Below are 18083 nucleotides of genomic sequence, written 5' to 3' on the forward strand. Positions count from 1 at the left end.
AGGGATGACATTGAAATTTTTGGCTTCTCTGGTCTGCACTGGTTTAGCAGTAATCAAGAAAAGGAAATTCAGTTAAGACTAAATTTTACCTTAAGTTCTAGTCATTGATACTGGACACTGCGTAGGTCTAGTAGCTCTATGGAATTGATAAATAGTAGTAGTAATGAAAGTATAAAAGTGACTATTAAGGGCTGAAGCATGACAGTGTTTTACAAAATTGATCCTGTTTCCTGGAGTGAGTTTTTGGACTTTCTCCTTGTTATTGCCTTCCAGCCTTGATACCTTACTGAATGGAACATTAGATGACTGTGGGAGCCCTTGGTGGCTGTAGGGGTGCCTTCTGTAAGGTGCAGTCTCAGAGTCCTCCTTTTGGAGTAACACTGGCTTCACTAGATATACATGTGCATCCTCTACCTCTAGAGCAGTGTTCTCAAAACTCAAACCCTTTGCAGGGCCACATTTTAGATTTGTAGGTACTTGGAGGGCCTCAGAAAAAATAGTTAATGTCTTATTAAAGAAATGATCATTTTGCATATGGTAAAACTCTTCATAGTTTATAAATCTTTCCTTTTGGCTAAGTCTTAATAATAATATTGTAATTTATAGCTAAAGAGACATATGATCAAGAAACTGTTTTATTTTACTTTTGTGATTATGATAAACATACTGAGGGCCTCAAAATAGTATCTGGTTGGCCACGAGTTTGAGACCACTGCTCTAGAGCATGCCAAAAGATTAATGAACTGGGGGGCATCATACATACAATTTGGTGCCAGCCAGCCATGTGGGTTTTAAATCTTTAAGCTTGGCTAAGAAGATATTTATTATACACTACAACACAGTTGAAGATCTGAATCTTGTAAGTTGGGTTTAAAATGGATATCTTTTCTGTTTTATCATATCAGTATGGCTTTTCCCTCTTGTAAGTATATCAGATACCTCAGAAGTTATCTCATGCACAGAGCAGTTGCAAAGCTATGAAATTTAAGAGCTTTAAACCATATAATATAATAAATGGAAATGCTGAGTACTGCTTCATCCAATTGTTTTAGGCCAAATCGACTGGGCTGCATTAGCTCAAGCATGGATTGCCCAAAGGGAAGCTACAAATCAAAACGTAGTAGAACCTCCAGCAGTTATACCAAATGGTCAAGACCTTGCCCCAGTTGAAACACCTCCAAACAGCCATGGGAATTTTCAGCCAGATCCTAACTTCAACAGAGTATGGCAGCCAGGTTCGTATTCGGCTTTTAGCAAAAAAAAAAAAAAAAAATCTTGTTTTGTCTATTTTTTTTAAATCTAAATAAAGATATCTGGTTGATTTTGTGATGGTATTTTTTGTGAACTGGGATTTGATCTGAAGTATTACCACAGTTTATGCTAGTATTCTATGTGTGTTGAATATCTGCATATACAGTATTTGTAATTCTCACATGAATTATAATGTTCTCATTCTTTTGAAATGCCATGATTTACTGTGGAAATAAACTTTTGTAAAGATTTGATGTTTTGTTAGGTTCATATTTTTTAAATATTTCTGATTAACTTGTTTTTTGTATTCTCCACAACCACTAATATTTTTTTTAATTCCAAACAAACCCACTGTAATACACTCTGGGTTTGTACCTAAAGTCTTGAAAAATGAAAAACTATAGAAATAGCAAAATGTTTTGCAGTAGAGGTTAGAAACTGAATTCACATTGTTAGATTGGTAGTTAATGTACAATTTTTAGCCATCTATTTTGATAATTCTTTGAACTTGATTAACCAGTACAAAGTAAGCTGTGCAAAATCCCATGGCAAATTATGTAATGGAAAAATACCAACTGAAATTAACCACCAAAAGCAAAATTGACAATTTATACAATTTTATCGATTTGTTTTGACCTGGTATGTCAACTAAAGCAATCTTCCAGTACAATAGATGAGACATTTTAGAGATGATAGTATTATTTCCCCATAGCCATGTGCTGCTGCAGAAGGAATCCACTCCGGATTTTTCACTCTGCCTCTGTTATACTTCACTTGGCTCTCTAGCTCCACCTTCAGTTCGTTCCTTCTGTATGCATGCCTGTCTGCAGGAGTGTTTATTCTGCTCTCCCCATTTTGTTATTTTAATTTAATGCAATTTTGTTCCCTTTTCAGATAAATTAGTGCTTGGTGCAATTTTGAAGCTCTGACTGCTTGAGAAGTCGCAGACCGGTCGGTAGCTGACAGGCTGATCCCACTGGATACCTGTTAGCCAGCCTGCCTAGTTTTCTGTGGAGCTCAGGAATATCCCTGATGTGGTTTCACCTTCTGTTAATCAGGAGTCAAGAGCAGGTTGTTGGGTGCACGTAGGAGGCTTGGCGAGGTCTCACAGGGTGCCAGCTGCATCATCGTGCCTCCCTGTGCACATTCAATGTTCCGCAGGGGTGAAGGTGTAGTCAGACATAAAGTCTGACTGGCAGCCCGAATATCATTACATTACATTACATTACTGACTTCTATTCCACCTGTACCTTGCAGTTCAAGGCGGATTACATCAGAAGATGACTGGACATTTCCAGGAAAAATTACAATTTGAGGAGCTGATTACGTAATAGAGTTGTGAGGAGGGATTAAAAGATAGGTAGAAGAATAAGGGTTACGTTTCAGAGAAGTTACGTAGTGGATGCTGGATGTTTTGAGTTTTAGGGGAATATTACAGGAAGAGAGGAGAGGTTGAGGGGAGAGATATCGGGAGGGGGGAAGGAAGAGGGAGTTAAGATATCTGGATAAATTTTTTGAATAACAGGGTTTTGATTTCTTTTCGGAAAGATTTAAAGTCACTTGTTGCTATCAGCAGGTTGGAGATTAGGGGGTCCAGTTTTGCTGCTTGAGTTGCTGGTAGGTAGTCATACATCCTTTTGCGCTGAGTTCCTTTGAAAAGAGGGTAGGAAAATGGGGACTGGGTTCTCCTTTGTCTGGATGAGAGGTTCCGATTTAGGTGGTTGATTAGATGGGTGGGTGCAGTTCCGTTTAATGCTTTGAATAATAGGCAGTAAAATTTGAATTGAATACGAGCTTGTATAGGTAGCCAGTGAGAATCTAGGTAGGCATTGGTGATGTGATCGAATTTTCCAAGTGAATAGATCAGTCTGAGGGCTGTGTTTTGTACAGTCTGTAATTGTTTTATTAAGTTTGTGGGGCATGGTAGGTAGAGGATATTGTAGTAGTCCTCTAGACTTAGGATTAGGGATTGGACTATTGAGTCTATACTGCTCTTTTTCGAAGAATTTTCTTATTTTTTGTAGATTGCGCATGGTAAAGAATGCTTTTTGAGTGATCTTGTTTATTTGAACTGGCAAGGTGCAGCGTCTGTCTATCGTTACTCCTAAGAGTTTAAGAGCGGGCTGTATGGGGTATTTGGTGGCGTTTATTTCTAGTTCGGTAATGGATGGGGTTTTGTCCTTTTCAAGCAATAGAAATTTTGTTTTGTCCAGGTTGAGCTTCAATTTGTGGTCTAACATCCATTTTTCCACTGCTTCTAGTATTTTTTTCAGGTTGTCTGTTGAAGTGGAGTTTGGTGAGTCGAAGGGGAGGAGTATGGTTATGTCATCTGCGTAGCTGAATGAAGTTACTTCTAGGTTGTCTAGCATAGTACCAAGGGAGGATAAGAAGAGGTTGAAGAGCATGGGCGACAGTGGTGACCCTTGAGGAACTCCACAGGGGTTAGACCAGGGGGCAGATATAAGATCTTTTGTTTTTACTCTGTATGTTCTTGTTTTGAGGAAACCTTGGAACCAATTGTAGACCCCGCCTGAGATCCCTATGGCTTCTAGTATCTGAAGAAGTATGGTGTGGTCTACCAAGACAAATGCGGCAGAGAGGTCGAGTTGAATTATCAGCATCCTTCTTCCTTTGCTAAGGAAGAAGGATGCTGATAATTCCTTAGCAAAGGAAGAAGGATATCAGCTTTACATATCCTTTCCCAGCAGTGTGGCAGTGAATTTTTTCATCCAGCTACTGTGAGAGAGCTAAAAGCAGTCTACAGCACATATTCTGAATGATCACAGTGAGTACACAGGCTTGACAGCACGTGAGAGGAATCGGGAGAGGTTCGAAAATGAGGTTTTGAGTGTTTCTAAATGTTTCCCCTCCTGAAAAATCCTAAAATCGCTGTTTTTAGAGTTTGAGAAGTGTGAAAAAGATCACAATTTTGGTGCTAATTTTTGACAGCCACCATCTTGGATTTTTTCATCTTTTTTTCTAAAGCTCCCTGCTTCTTCAAATCTGCAAATTTCACCTGGAAACTTGTTGGGATGGAGTCTTTGGGCTTTTCTCATGTGGCCTCTTGTGAGGATTGTGTAAATTTAGCATTTTTAGAGTGCTCTTGCACGAAGTGAAACAGCTGTGGGAGGCTGCAGCGTTCAGCTTAGCTTCTCTCCTGCTGAAGCAGATGACCACCTCAGCATGACTTTCAGGTCTCGACTCAACTCGGCTGGTAATTCCGTCTACCGGGCTGCGGATCCTTCGCAGCCTAGGAAACGCAAAATTTAGTCAGTTCCCTTGGAGCCAGATAATTTTATGAATTTTTAAACTTTTGTGGTCTGCATCTCAGAACCGGTGTTCTCTCCCTATGCAGTGCCAATCTACCTCCACGGCGTCTATCAGTGGCGTTATTCCTTTGGACATGTCTTCAATTCTTAGTTGGATTTCAATTCACTTTGCCATGCCACTGTGCTTGTGCTGCCTGACCCTGATCTGGTGAATCCTGATGCAGATGACTTGCTTGCTGGCCCCTTATTTGCAGGTGCAGCACTTCCCGGGATGGGAGATCGGGGACTGTGTGCTAGATCTATCGATCCCTTTGAGGTTTTTGGAGCCTGGAAATGCGTTCTTAATTCTGTGCTTATTTGTATTTGCAGCTTTGCTGTACTTATTTGTATTTTGCAGCTTTGCTGGACCTTATTTTTCTATCTTTGAAGGAGGTCTTTTTGGTCACTCAGCATCTCCATCCACTTCTTCATCCTGCCTTTGTAATGTTTGCTTGCAGTCTGCTACCTTCCCCTGGCATCCTGATATGTGTGTTCTGGTTTCGGAGCAGTTGATGCTCTGGAGGGTGCTCTGAAAATTGCTAGAGCTATGTCACGCTGGTATCCTCTGGCACAGGAGTGTCAGCAGTTTTTGGATCAGTCCAGGGTGGATTCTTTGGTGGTGCAGGTGGATAAATGCACCTCTCTCCCCAGTGTAGGTGATGTAGTGTTAGAGGATATGTAGGACCGCCAGGTGTTTATGATTCTCAGGAAACACTTTTACGCATCTGCTTTAAGCATTAATGCTTCTTTGGCGAAGGCTTTTGTCTCAATGCGCCTGTCTTTCTCATATGTGCACATTGGAGAGTGAGGTGGTGGTTCCCATTCCTCAATCTTTTCTGGCAGAGACAGATTATATGGCTGTTGCATTGTATAATCTTAAGCAGGTTTGGCAGAGCTATCAGCGTATTTCATCTCTGCCTGCTGCTTCCAAAGCTACTTTAGCTCAACCAAATGGATTCTGGGATGGACCATTGCCCTAAGAATCTGTCTGATTGCAAACACAGACCCTCCTGGGGTTCTGGTCATTCTAATGTCATGGCTCACAGTGAGCGTATGCAAGTGCCACGTCGCAGATATCTTCACAGGGCTACTGATGACAGTATAATGGCTACAGGCTTCCCGGCCTTCTACCTACAGTTCTGCTCCCCTCCCTCCCCACTTGTGGACGTCTCATCCTGATGTTGCTAATTTTCTGAAGGGAGCTCTTCGTGTCAGACCACCGGTTAAGCAGCCTTTCCTTTCCTGGGACCTTGGAGAGGGTGAAGAGTCTATCTTTCTCTACTAAGTCTATTCCCTTCAGTATTTTGAATGTTTCGATCATGTCCCCTCGCAGTCTCCTCTTTTCAAGGGAGAAGAGGCCCAGCTTCTCCAATCTCTCACTGTACGGCAACTCCTCCATCCCCTTAACCATTTTAGTTGCTCTTTTCTGGACCCTTTCAAGTAGTACCGTGCCCTTCTTCAAGTATGGCGACCAGTGCTGGACGCAGTACTCCAGGTGAGGGCACACCATGGCCTGGTACAGAGGCATGATAACCTTCTCTGATCTGTTCGTGATTCCCTTTCTTGATCATTCCTAGCATTCTGTTCATCATTTTTGCCGCTGCAGCACATTGTGCAGTTGACTTCATGGACTTGTTGATCAGAACTCCCAAGCCCCTTTCCTGGAAGGTCTCTCCAAGTACCGCCCCGGACATCCTGTATTCATGCATGAGATTTTTGTTCCCAACATGCATCATTTTGCACTTATCCACATTGAACCTCATTTGCCATGTCAATGCCCATTTCTCGAGCTTGATTGTCACGTTGCAGATCTTCACAATCCCCCTGTGTCTTTACTACTCTGAATAACTTCATATCGTCCACAAATTTAATCACCTCACTCGTCGTACCAATGTCCAGATCATTTCTAAAGATGTTGAAGAGCACAGGTCCAAGCACCGAGACCTGCGGCACCCCGCTGGTGAAACTCTTCCAGTCTGAGAATTGTCCATTTTCCCCCACACTCTGTTTCCTATGCTACAGCCAGTTTTTAATCCACGTGAGTATTTCACTCTCTATTCCATGGTATGCAATTTTCTGAAGTAGTCGTTCATGTGGAACTTTGTTGAACGCCTTCTGAAAATCCAGATATACAATGTCGACTGGGTCGCCTTTGTCTATCCGCCTGTTTACTCCCTCGAAGAAGTGCAGCAAGTTCGTCAGGCAAGATCTGCCTTTACTGAAACCGTCCTGGCTGGTCCTCATCAGATCGTGTCCGTCAGGGTGATCAATGATGTAGTCCTTTATCAGCGCCTCTACCATCTTTCCCGGTACCGAGGTCAGACTCACCGGTCTGTAGTTTCACGGAACTCCCCTCAAACATTCCAGTCTTCCAGAATCTTTCCCGATTTGATCGACAGATTGGCTATTAGCTGAAGCAGTTAAGCTATAACATAAGAACATAAGAACTGCCATCTCCGGATCAGACCCATGGTCCATCGAGTCCGGCGATCCGCACACGCGGAGGCCCAGTCAGGTATACACCTGATGTAGTTTTAGTCACCCATATCCCTCTATGCCTCTCATAAGGAGATGTGTATCTAATTTGCCTTTGAATCCCAGCACAGTGGATTCCTTAATAACCTCCTTTGGGAGAGCATTCCAGGCGTCTACCACTCGCTGCGTAAAACAGTACTTCCTGACATTTGTCCTGGACTTGTCCCCCCTTAGCTTCAAACCATGTCCTCTTGTCCGTGTCGCGTTGGACAATGTAAATAATTTATTTTCCTGCTCTATTTTATCGATGCCTTTCAGCATTTTGAACGTCTCGATCATGTCCCCTCGCAGCCTCCTCTTCTCAAGGGAGAACAGTCCCAGTTTCTTGAGTCGTTCCTCATATTCCAAGTTCTCCATACCTCTTATTAACTTCGTTGCTCGTCTCTGCACCCTCTCCAACAGTTTTATATCCTTCTTTAGGTTGGGAGACCAATGTTGGACACAGTATTCCAAGTGTGGTCTGACCATTGCTCTATAAAGCGGCATTATGACTTTCTCCGATCTACTCGTGATTCCTTTCTTTATCATGCCTAACATTCTGTTTGCTTTCTTTGCCGCTGCCGCGCATTGTGCCGACGGCTTCAGGGTCCTATCTATCAGTACACCCAGGTCCTTTTCTTGTTCGCTCTTACCCAGAGTTGCGCCTGACATTCTATACTCGTATTCCTTATTCTTACTACCTAAATGCATTACTTTGCATTTCTCCACGTTGAACTTCATCTGCCATTGCTCTGCCCATTTCTCTAACTGATACAAGTCGCTTTGGAGTTCCTCGCTATCCTCCTGCGATCTGATTGCCCGGCATAGCTTTGTGTCGTCTGCAAACTTAATGATCTCACTGGATATTCCGTCTTCCAGGTCATTGATATAAATATTAAATAGGATTGGCCCAAGCACTGAGTCCCTTTCAGTTCCTTGATGACCCTCGGATGGATGCCATCCGGTTCTGGGGATTTATTGCTCTTAAGCCTATCAATCTGCTTGCATACCTCTTCTAGACTGTCAACCCTGTCAGTTTCCTGTCTTCGTTTTCAGCATATAGCCTGATAGGTTCCGGTATGCTGTGTATATCCTCTTCAGTAAATACAAACGCAAAAAATGTGTTCAGTTTGTCGGCAATTTCTTTGTCCTCCTTTAGCACTCCTTTTATTCTACGGTCATCCAATGGCCCCACCGCTTCCTTCGCGGGTCGTTTCCCCTTAATATATCGAAAAAACGGCTTGAAGTTTTACGCCTCTTTGGCTATTTTTTCCTCATAGTTTCTTTTGGCCCCTTGTACCGCCTTATGGCACCTGCGTTGATGTTGTTTGTGCTTATTCCAGTTTTTATCTGTTTTTGACCTTTTCCATTCCTTAAACGAAGTTTTCTTGTCTCTGATCACTTCCTTCACCTCTACAGTGAGCCACGCCGGTATAAGAATTCTACTGGATAGAATGTCTTGCCTATTACACTGAAAAAAGAGATTATGTACTTACCCTGGTAAGCTCTTTTCCAATAGATAGGTGAGACATTCTAGACTCCTGCCCATTCCTTCCTGCGCCTGTTTATGCTTCTCCAAGTTGGCTCTTGGATGGGGAGTAGTTTGAGCTCATGTGAAGCCAGTGTTGGTGATTATTGGTACTGTTTTTGAGCAGAACAATTTGTTTAAACCTGCTGCTACAGGTGCCTCTACTTCATGTGTATTGGGTGGCTCTATGTACTTGGGTACTAACTGAAGGTGGAGCTAGAGAGCCCAGTGAAATACAACAGAGGCAGAGTGAAAAATCCGGAGTGGATTCCTTCTGCAGCAGCACATGGCTATGGGGAAATAACCCTGCTGTCTAGAAAGGGGTAGGCAATTCCGGTCCTTGAGAGCCACAGGCAGGTCAGGTTTTCAGGATATTCACAATGAATATATATGAGATGGATTCGCTTACACTGCCTCCTTGAGATGCAAATCTATCTCATGCATATTTATTGTGGATATCCTGAAAATCTGACCTGCCTGTGGCTCTCAAGGACCAGAATTGCCTACCCCTGATCTAGAATGTCTCACTGGAAAATGTCTACTGGAAAAGAGCTTACCAGGATAAGTACATAATCTCTTTTAATGTTAGTAGACCCTTGATGATGATGCATGGATTTAGAACGGAGAAGTTCTAGCAAAAAATTAAGTTGTCCTGTGTAGTGCCATTAAACTTGCCTTTGAGATGGTTGGTTTTTGGGGTTTTTTCCTTCATCAGCTAGAACCTTCCAGCATTCAGTTTCATAGGTATATTTTTAGGGGTAGAATGAGTGATCAGTGAGAAGTGTCTTGTACTGATTAAGATTAACTAGCTTATTCCTTGTCTTTTTCCCTAAACATCATTTTAAAATAGCCTTTCTCTTTGTCTTGTTTCAAGCTGGTCGATTGACCTTTGGAAAGTGTTGGTAGCTTTTTTCCTTTGTACTTTTGGATTTTTAAGCAGTAACTCAATGGTTTACATAGAACTTCCTAATGAAGTTGTAAAAGGTTCTTTAAAAAGTAAATCACCTTTTGTAGAATACTTTTGTTTTATGGAGAAAGTTATCCTCCCTTTAGATGAAGAAGAGATTTTCATATTACAGGCAAGGATACATTCCTAGATACATGACATTGATAATACATTATTTTATTAAGTGTAGCCTGATTTTAAATATTGTATGCTTTATAATAGATTTGGAATATTGACCCCCCATTTTTAAGTAGCTAATTTACAACTTCCTTGTAGAACTGTACAGTTTTTACCTTATGTATTTTTTTTTTGAAACATTTTTAGTATTACAATTCGATGGAATTGTTAAAAAAAATCTGCACAGCCCACTGAAACTTGCTGATCTTTATAGCACTCAGTTATATGCCCTGGAAAGTGTAAACTTAAATGGATATTATGTAGAAAGTGACCCAATAAAGCTTTAATATTTTAAAGAGTATGTTAGTTTAGTTTTGATTTTGAGTCTGGCAATTCCTCCTGCTGTTTGAGCTTACAGCTGTTAAACAAGGGGCTGAAATTCAGTGCTAGGAAAGAATCTTAATTCACAACTGTATCCCTTCTCAGCTCACCTGATATAGTAATTATAGCAGCAGTCCTTGACTAGGGCAATAAGCTATGGCTTCTTCTGGAATCCTGCAGTCAGGGATCCTAAAAATGCTGCCAACATATACTGCCATTGTGCAGTGACTGAAGTTCCTTTTTTTCCTCTAGTTATGACCTCTACAAAATCCCAAGTTTGCATGAGAGTAAAAGACGATCAGAAATTAAGCATAGGTTTTCTGTGTGATGCAATTGGCTTTGTCCCTTTTGAACTCTATCTTTTCTTGAACCACCAAAAATAAAACATCTGCAATGCTATAAAAACATTTTGTAAAAGTGAATTTCCCAATTAAAATAAGTTTTCATATGCCATCTAGAGATCCTTGAAAGCATGAGTCTATGGGCTCAGGAGGGGGATATTTCATACTGTAGAACTGACTGATATCACAGTTATGACAGTCACATAAAGTTAAGGGATGAGTATGTTAACCTTTTCCAGCTTCATTAAGAGGTTTTTATGCAAGTATCTTTACTTTGTTCATTTTCTCATATGCTGCTGTCCAATGCATATTGAATTGTATTTTTAAGGTAGGAATTTGTTTAATTTTAATTTAGAGTATGTAGTGTACATCAGTAAAAGACTTGCACTGTGCAAGATAATGATGTAAACATTCAAAAAAAATAATTAAGAGTAAAAAACCAAAAAGCTTTTGTTGCATAATTCTTCACACCATTTGCAATAGCAAACCCAAATCTTTAGCATCTCAGGGATTTCAGTCTTGACAAGTGGGATTATGAAGGCAGATAAAAATATATGGTCTATCTAGTCTGCCTAACCATGCCATTCCCTTTCCTACCTGCAGATGGAAGTAGATAGCTGAAACTTCCAGTAACATCACTGTTACAGGCATATGCTCTGCTGGAACTTTTCATTATTTCGTTACCTCCAACAAGCTGTATTTCTGTACCTCCTTTTGTTCAGGCTGGTGCTAATCTTAGGCCTAGCTCCCCGGTGCACAGGTTCTTAATTGGCAGATGTGAAACGACTGCTACATGTAACTTGATACTGAGCGAGAGCAACAGTGCCTAGCAACAAACATTTGAAGATGCAGATCTCCCATAAGAACCAAAGAAAACACACGTTGCTTCTGAGCAACAATGCCAAATAAAGGATTAACCACAATACTAGGCCAAACAACCTCCTGGCCCTTGTCCATTAGCCTGGATCAGTTGAGCACAGAGGTAGCTCAATAGCTTCCGGCCAGCAGTCAGGCTAGGTTCCCTGTGGCTTTAGGTAGTCTAGGATAAAAAAAGAGAGAGAGCAAGCAAGTATGATTTTGGGGTGGGGGAGAGGAAAGACCCAGAGGCACCACGGAAATCCAGGGAGAGCAGGGCTGCACCAGTCTGGGCAGGCTGACTATTTGATTGGGCATGCTAGCTGGCAGACATTGCAGTCTGTGGGAACCTGCAATTCAGCATAGCTGCTAGAAGTTCCCTTTTGCCTGGCTTGCGATGGGCTATTTTAGAGCAGCAGTTGCTTTCTCCTCTTCTCCCTTGTCTGTCCCCAGGGACAGAGAACCTTGAAGAAGGGACTACTGTACTCCCACCCAGCTTGCTTTGGGTATCAGTGGGGGCTGGATACATAGTATTGTTCTCTTAATTATTGAGACCCTTGTGTGAGACAATGCCACTCCTGAGCTTTTAGTGTCTGGACTAGATGTACAAAACAGGGCTGTTAAGACCATGTGGGTTAGGGCTGTTGGCTGAATTTTGGTCAAAATACTAAACCAATTCCAGGAGCTGATATAATAATTGCTTGTGTTAGAATGAAAAATACAGAAATTTTTATTTCCACAAGTCTAATTGTTCAATAAAAATAAAAAACAAAAAAACTCACATTAAAGTGCACTAAGTGCTGTGAACATGTTAGATTATGAATTAGAATTATAAAGTGCTCAGTCTTTAACAATTTGAGGATATTAAATTTTCCTAAAGACCCTTTGATAAATCCTTGAGATATGTTAAAGAGATATTTTCTGGATGTTCTGAATATTCCAGAACAATCATTACCTCCCTTTGTTAGGGTATATTATCTTCCGGAAAGGAAAATCCAGGAACAAACAGATCCAGACCAAAATGGTCAAGATAAATCTCTTAATGTCACTGAATTATTGGAAACTTCTGAGGAGAAAATTGTGAAATCATCAACATTTTGATAACAGTTGCCTTAGCTCCTGATAGAGATTGGATATTGAGATTATTCTTTAAAAATAAATCAAAAAAATTTTTGGGACATAAAATATTAATGTTTCCTGATGTCTCTAAAGACACCCAGAGAAGAAGACGAGAGTTCCTGTTGATGAGACCTGCAGTTACAGCTATAGGAGGAGTTTTCTTTTTACGATATCCATGCAAGTGCATAATCGGATACAAATCTTTCAAATGTTTTTTATGATCCATCCCAGTTGACTGGATTTTTGTCTCTTAAACGCCTTGACAAAGAATAGGTGACATCATTTTAATGAAGATAACTTCCTTCCATCATCATAGGTTATTGCTTTATCGTTAATTTTTCTTAGTTATCTAAGTTTCAAGTTTTATTTCACATTTGATGAATCGCCTATTTCGAAATTCTAGGCGATGTACATAATAATATAATATAGAAACTTTAACCTAATTACAATAAAATCAATTAAGACTCACATGAAAGATAGGGTAGGAGGGTAAAGTTACAATGGGGGAGAAGAAAAAAACAAAAAACCAGGAAAGAACGAAAGGTAGGGTAAAATTTTCAAAGTTTTTCTTGCATAAAAATTGATTAAAGGCGTCCTTTAGTTAAATTATAAATCAAAGGCGTCCTTAAATAAATAAGATTTTAAAAGCTTTTTAAATGTTAGGATATCACTTTCAATTCTGATGTAATGGGGAAGGGAGTTCCACCATTGTGGCCCTGCAACAGTAAACATCTCAGCTCTTCTTGTTCCGATGACTTTTAATGATGGCACAGTTAATAAATTTTGATTAGATGAGCGCAAAGATCTTTGGGGTTTGTATGGGATAAGTGATTTTAAAATAAATTGTGGTTCGCTGAATGTGAGGGACTTAAAAATTAGGAACATCAGCTTGTAGAGGATCCTATGGTTAACTGGTAACCAATGCGCGTCAATTAATAATGGGGAGACGTGATCGAATTTTTTTGCATTGTAGATTAACTTTATGGCCGTGTTCTGAATGATTTGCAGTCTTCTTTTTTCTTTTTGGCTGATATTTAGAAAAAGGGCGTTACAGTAGTCGATTTTTGTTATGATGAATGAATGGATTAAAATCTTTAAAGATGAAGGATAGAGAAATTTGGAGATTGATCTTATCTGTCGAAGTTTGTAGAAACAATGTTTAACAATGGAAGAGATGTGTTCATGATAGGATAAGTTATTATCGAAAAGCACTCCAAGAATTTTAACTGTAGGTTCCGTGCTGATAGGTATATTATTAATAAGAAAAGGTTTTATGAGTGAAATATCTTTTTTCCATTTAAATAGAATGGATTTTGTTTTGTTAATATTCAGAGCTAGTTTGTTTGAGTTCAACCAGTTATGTATTAATTCTAATTTTTGATTAATAGAGAAGATGTCAGTGTCGCTTTCGGGATCTACAGGGTGAATCAATTGGATATCATCCGCGTATGAAAAAGGGATGAAACCTGTTGCCTGACAAATTTCTAGGAGTGGTGATAAAAAAATGTTAAATAGTAGGGGAGACAGAATGGATCCTTGAGGGATTCCAAAAGTTGAGGTAAAAATAGAAGATTCTTCATTGTTAAATCTAACGGATGAAGTTCGGTTGTAGAAATAGGATTTGAACCAATTTCTATGTTGTAATTTTTTTTCATTGAATTTTGGATCTCTAAAATAGAGGACTTGAGAATGATAGGAATTGTTGTTATTTCCTCGTTGTATTTAAGTTTCTTCTTTAATTCATACTATTTGTATGTATGTTTTTATTTCTGCCATTCTTTCTGTTCAAGATGTTTATGCTTGGAAATGTAATTGAAAATTAAATAAAGAATTAAATAAAGTGCTTAGTCACCAACCAAACAGTGTCATAAAAAATGCCAGCTATGATGGTCCCTCTCTACAACCATTGTAGGCATTTTTTATGACACTGTTTGGTTGGTGACTGAGCACTTTATAATTCTAATTCATAATCTAACATGTTCACAGCACTTAGTGCACTTTAATGTGAGTTTTTTATTTTTATTTTTATTGAACAATTAGACTTGTGGAGATAAAAATGGCTGATGTTTTGGCCAACTCTGGAAAAGCGATTGATATTCCAAGAGGTTTGCATGCAAATTATTTGCACGGAGGTCCCTTCCGATCAGTCACTCTGAGAGCAACTGACACATGTGCAGAGCCGGTTTGGGAAAGCCCTAACAGCTGAGTGGCAGGAGAAAGCCCCAAAGCAGCCTCCTGCCATTCAGCTGTTGGGGCTTTTTTCTTTCTTTCTTTTTTTTAATGGCACAGATGTTGTGCATGTGTTACAAATGCATAATATCTACCCCATTTTAAAAAATGCTATTCCAGTCCCCGTCCCACCGATGATAGCCCTCCCTGCCGATGCCCCTCCCCCAACAAGCCAGAATGGAATCAGAAGGAATGCCCACTTCCTTATGCCACCGTAAACCCCCATCTCCCATGCCAGCAAAAATCCGTTCTGGGGTCTTGAGAGAGGTCCAAAGAAGAGGGCTATGGCACATTTGGAAAGCCTGGAGGTTCCACTTTTCTCTTAGGGAACCCACAATGGATGTGGGATTGGATATTGCTGCCTCTATCACCACCACCAAATGGAGGAAGAGGAGACTTGCTTGCAGGTCAACCAAGAACTTCCTAGCCTTATTGACTCAGTTTCAGAGGCTTATTCTTGTTGGTACTTCCACTCCACACCAGAGCCTAATGAAGGGGGTCCTCTTTTTGAAGTCCCTGGAGAAGCCACCAAAGGTTCTCACACACTTGATATTAGTGGAGAGAGCCCAGAAGGGGCCTTGTGGGGGTGCTAAGACTCTCGAGAGGTTCTATTCCCTGTTGCTTGAAGTCGAGAAGTGCTAGCTAATCCCTAAGATGGATGCCTTCATGTTGCCCCCGCTGCCTCAGGGTGGGGTGGGTGAAAGACTAATTGAACTGTCTAGTACACAGATGTCAAAGTCGGTCCTCGAGTGCCGCAATCCAGTCGGGATGTCAGGATTTCCCCAATTAATATGCATGCGATCTATTAGCATACAATGAAAGCAGTGCATGCAAATAGAACTCATGTATATTCATTGGGGAAGTCTTGAAAACCCGACTGGATTGTGACCCTCAAGGACCGACTTTGACACCCCTGGTCTAGTAGCTGGTGTGATATCTGCTCTCAAACAGCTTGAAAGAGCTTGAGTTATTCTGCTAAGAATGGGCAAAAACTATCCAAGGATTTTTCCACATTTTATATCCTTTCCCAACTCACTGTTACTATCCTCTTGTGCAAGGTTGATAAATGCCTATCCTAAATGACTGTGGCTGTTATTGTTGCACAAGGTGGCTTCCATCAAGACCTGAGTCAAGGGTGTGGTTATGCAGTCAAACTTCTTGGCTTCCATCAAGACCTGAGTCAAGGGTGTGGTTATGCAGTCAAGACTTCTTGGTTTTTTATTCTTAACTTTTCAGTATTTCTAGATTTTCTGTTTAGGGTGCAGAATATGTTGTGTAGATCAGTAAAGCAAATACCTACTTTAATGCATTCTGCATTGCATTTTTTAGATACCAATTTTAAAAAATATACAAGGACGTGAAGACTTTTTAAGTCACTTTAGGTACAATGAGTGAAAAGCTAAGCTTATAAGGTTAAGAAAAAGAGCTTTTTAAAGACTCCATGCTAATTGCAAGTAGTGACTCAAAAAGGTGGTTATACGGAATTATTTGAAGTAAATGTCTTTAAGTTGTAGGGTATTACTATTGACTATTATTTAGAAAAACCTGAGCCATAGAAGAAAAAACAATATCATCAGACTAGCACCAGAAGTTAGGGTTTAGGATAGAAAAGCATTCTTTCATTTTGTGTTGTTGCTACTTTGAAATTGGCATTTGCATGTGGAATCAAGGATGAGCATTTCAGACCACCTTTTAGATTGAAGAAGGGAATTATGGGAATTAGCACCCTCTTTCGTTACATACTTTGCTGTATTTGGTAAGGCCAATAAAAAATTGTGTACTGATTCCTGATGGCCCTCACTACCAAGGAGAAAGGTGTATCATTATTGTTTTTAACTAATTACTGAAACCTTTTCATGACTAAATCCTGAGCAGAATGGGGAATGCATCACCAACCCCCGCCTCCACCTCCTGATCCGCAGTGGATTCCTCCAGCCCCGGGCCCCATGGAAATTGTTCCTCCACCTGAAGACAACAACAGTCAGGACAGCGGGGAATTTACCCCTGAAAAAAGGCACATATTTAACCAGAACAATCACAACTTTGGAGGGCCGCCTGAGAATTTTCCAGTGGGCCCAGGGAACCAGATTGATTACCAGGTGAAAAATCCTTTGTTTTAAGTATAAGGTCAGCAAGTAAGAGTGTGAAAATTCTGCTTGTGTTATCTTGATGCCGAAGTCAAATGTAAAAAAGAGATTTTTGCATGTACACCATTCAGATTGAAAGAAAACAGAATCCAGCTCCATTTATGTGAGGATCAAAAAATTTCATATTGGGCCTAGATCCACAAATGTCATTCTTAATCAGCTTTTGTGATCTAAAATAGTCAAAAGTATGTTGAATTTTTGTTTTTGATTGCAAATGGTTGGGTCTGCAAAGCATTTTATCTGATTTCCAAGTCAGTTGTGTTTTGCTGTTTTTAAAATGTTTAAAAAAAAAATTGGACTTTTAAATGTAATTTTTAGATCAGTCAGTATCCATGCTGCACAGCAGCCTAAAAAGCTAGGTAGTCTGAGTGGAGTCACTTTAGGGCTTCCATTGTGTGTATGCCATGAAGAACAGTAAACAACTGTGGTGCTCTTTCAGCATGGAGCTGCTTTTGGCCCCCCTCAAGGTGGCTTTCATCCTCCTTATTGGCAACCAGGTCCACCAGGACCTCCAGCTCCACCACAAAACAGAAGAGAGAGGCCAGCCTTCCGAGACCGTCAGCGCTCTCCTATAGCAATGCCTGTGAAGCCGGAGCCACCACCACAAATCGGTGTGTTTTAACCATATTCTCTTGTCTCTGGTGTTTGTCAGATTACAATTCATAGGCTTCCATCAGGTACAAGAAAGTAGCAATATCCATAAAAAAGAAAACTGAGTGACGAGGAGTTGTGATGTGTAGTTAGAGGAGGTAAGATTCAAGAACAGTGAGCATATTTGCTTGCAGTAGAGGGGGTGGGACTAAAACTGATTACATTTGTGTATACATTTGAAAAATATATAGGACAAGGAAGGGAATGATTGGCAGTTGAGCTGGCACTTCATTGAACAGAGGCAGTGCAATTCCTGTGTTTTATAGTCCTAGTTTGGTAAAAATGGCTTATGCTCAAATATATTTTATTTCTGCTATTTTTAGATTGGTCTTTGAATTTAGTTGTAATTCATTCATTATTTTCTATGCTGACAGCTTTCTTTTATTTTGTTTAGAGCAAAACTTTTTTTCTGTTTATGGGGATAAACACTCATGTCAAAATCAGAGTTTTTGTTTTCCCTTATATTCCTGGGAAAGTGTTAATTTACAATAAGGCCCCCCCCCCAAAAAAAAAAGCACAAAAAAAGCCCTGAATTTTGAAGTCCATATAAGGAATGTTTAGTATCAACATAAACACATTGAGCAGGAAAGCACACTGTATATTAGAGCTTCCCAAGCTGAGGTTCAGGACCCCAAATGACATTTATTTGGCTGCAATTATGGGATGGATCATGGCCACAGAAAGATTGATCATCAC

General features: G+C 40.3%; 1 protein-coding gene across 1 annotated transcript in view; it reads left to right on the forward strand.

Moving 5' to 3' along the window:
• Positions 1-18083, forward strand: part of PNISR (PNN interacting serine and arginine rich protein) — a 163034-nt gene that overhangs the window by 96299 nt on the left and 48652 nt on the right. Inside the window, exons 3-5 of the mRNA XM_033936988.1 lie at positions 1053-1235; positions 16465-16688; positions 17176-17347. Coding sequence (XP_033792879.1) covers positions 1053-1235; positions 16465-16688; positions 17176-17347 — 579 coding nt within the window. The remainder of the gene's footprint in view (positions 1-1052; positions 1236-16464; positions 16689-17175; positions 17348-18083) is intronic.

This window comes from Geotrypetes seraphini, chromosome 3 (genome assembly GCF_902459505.1).
Source record: "Geotrypetes seraphini chromosome 3, aGeoSer1.1, whole genome shotgun sequence".
Lineage (NCBI taxonomy): Eukaryota > Metazoa > Chordata > Amphibia > Gymnophiona > Dermophiidae > Geotrypetes > Geotrypetes seraphini.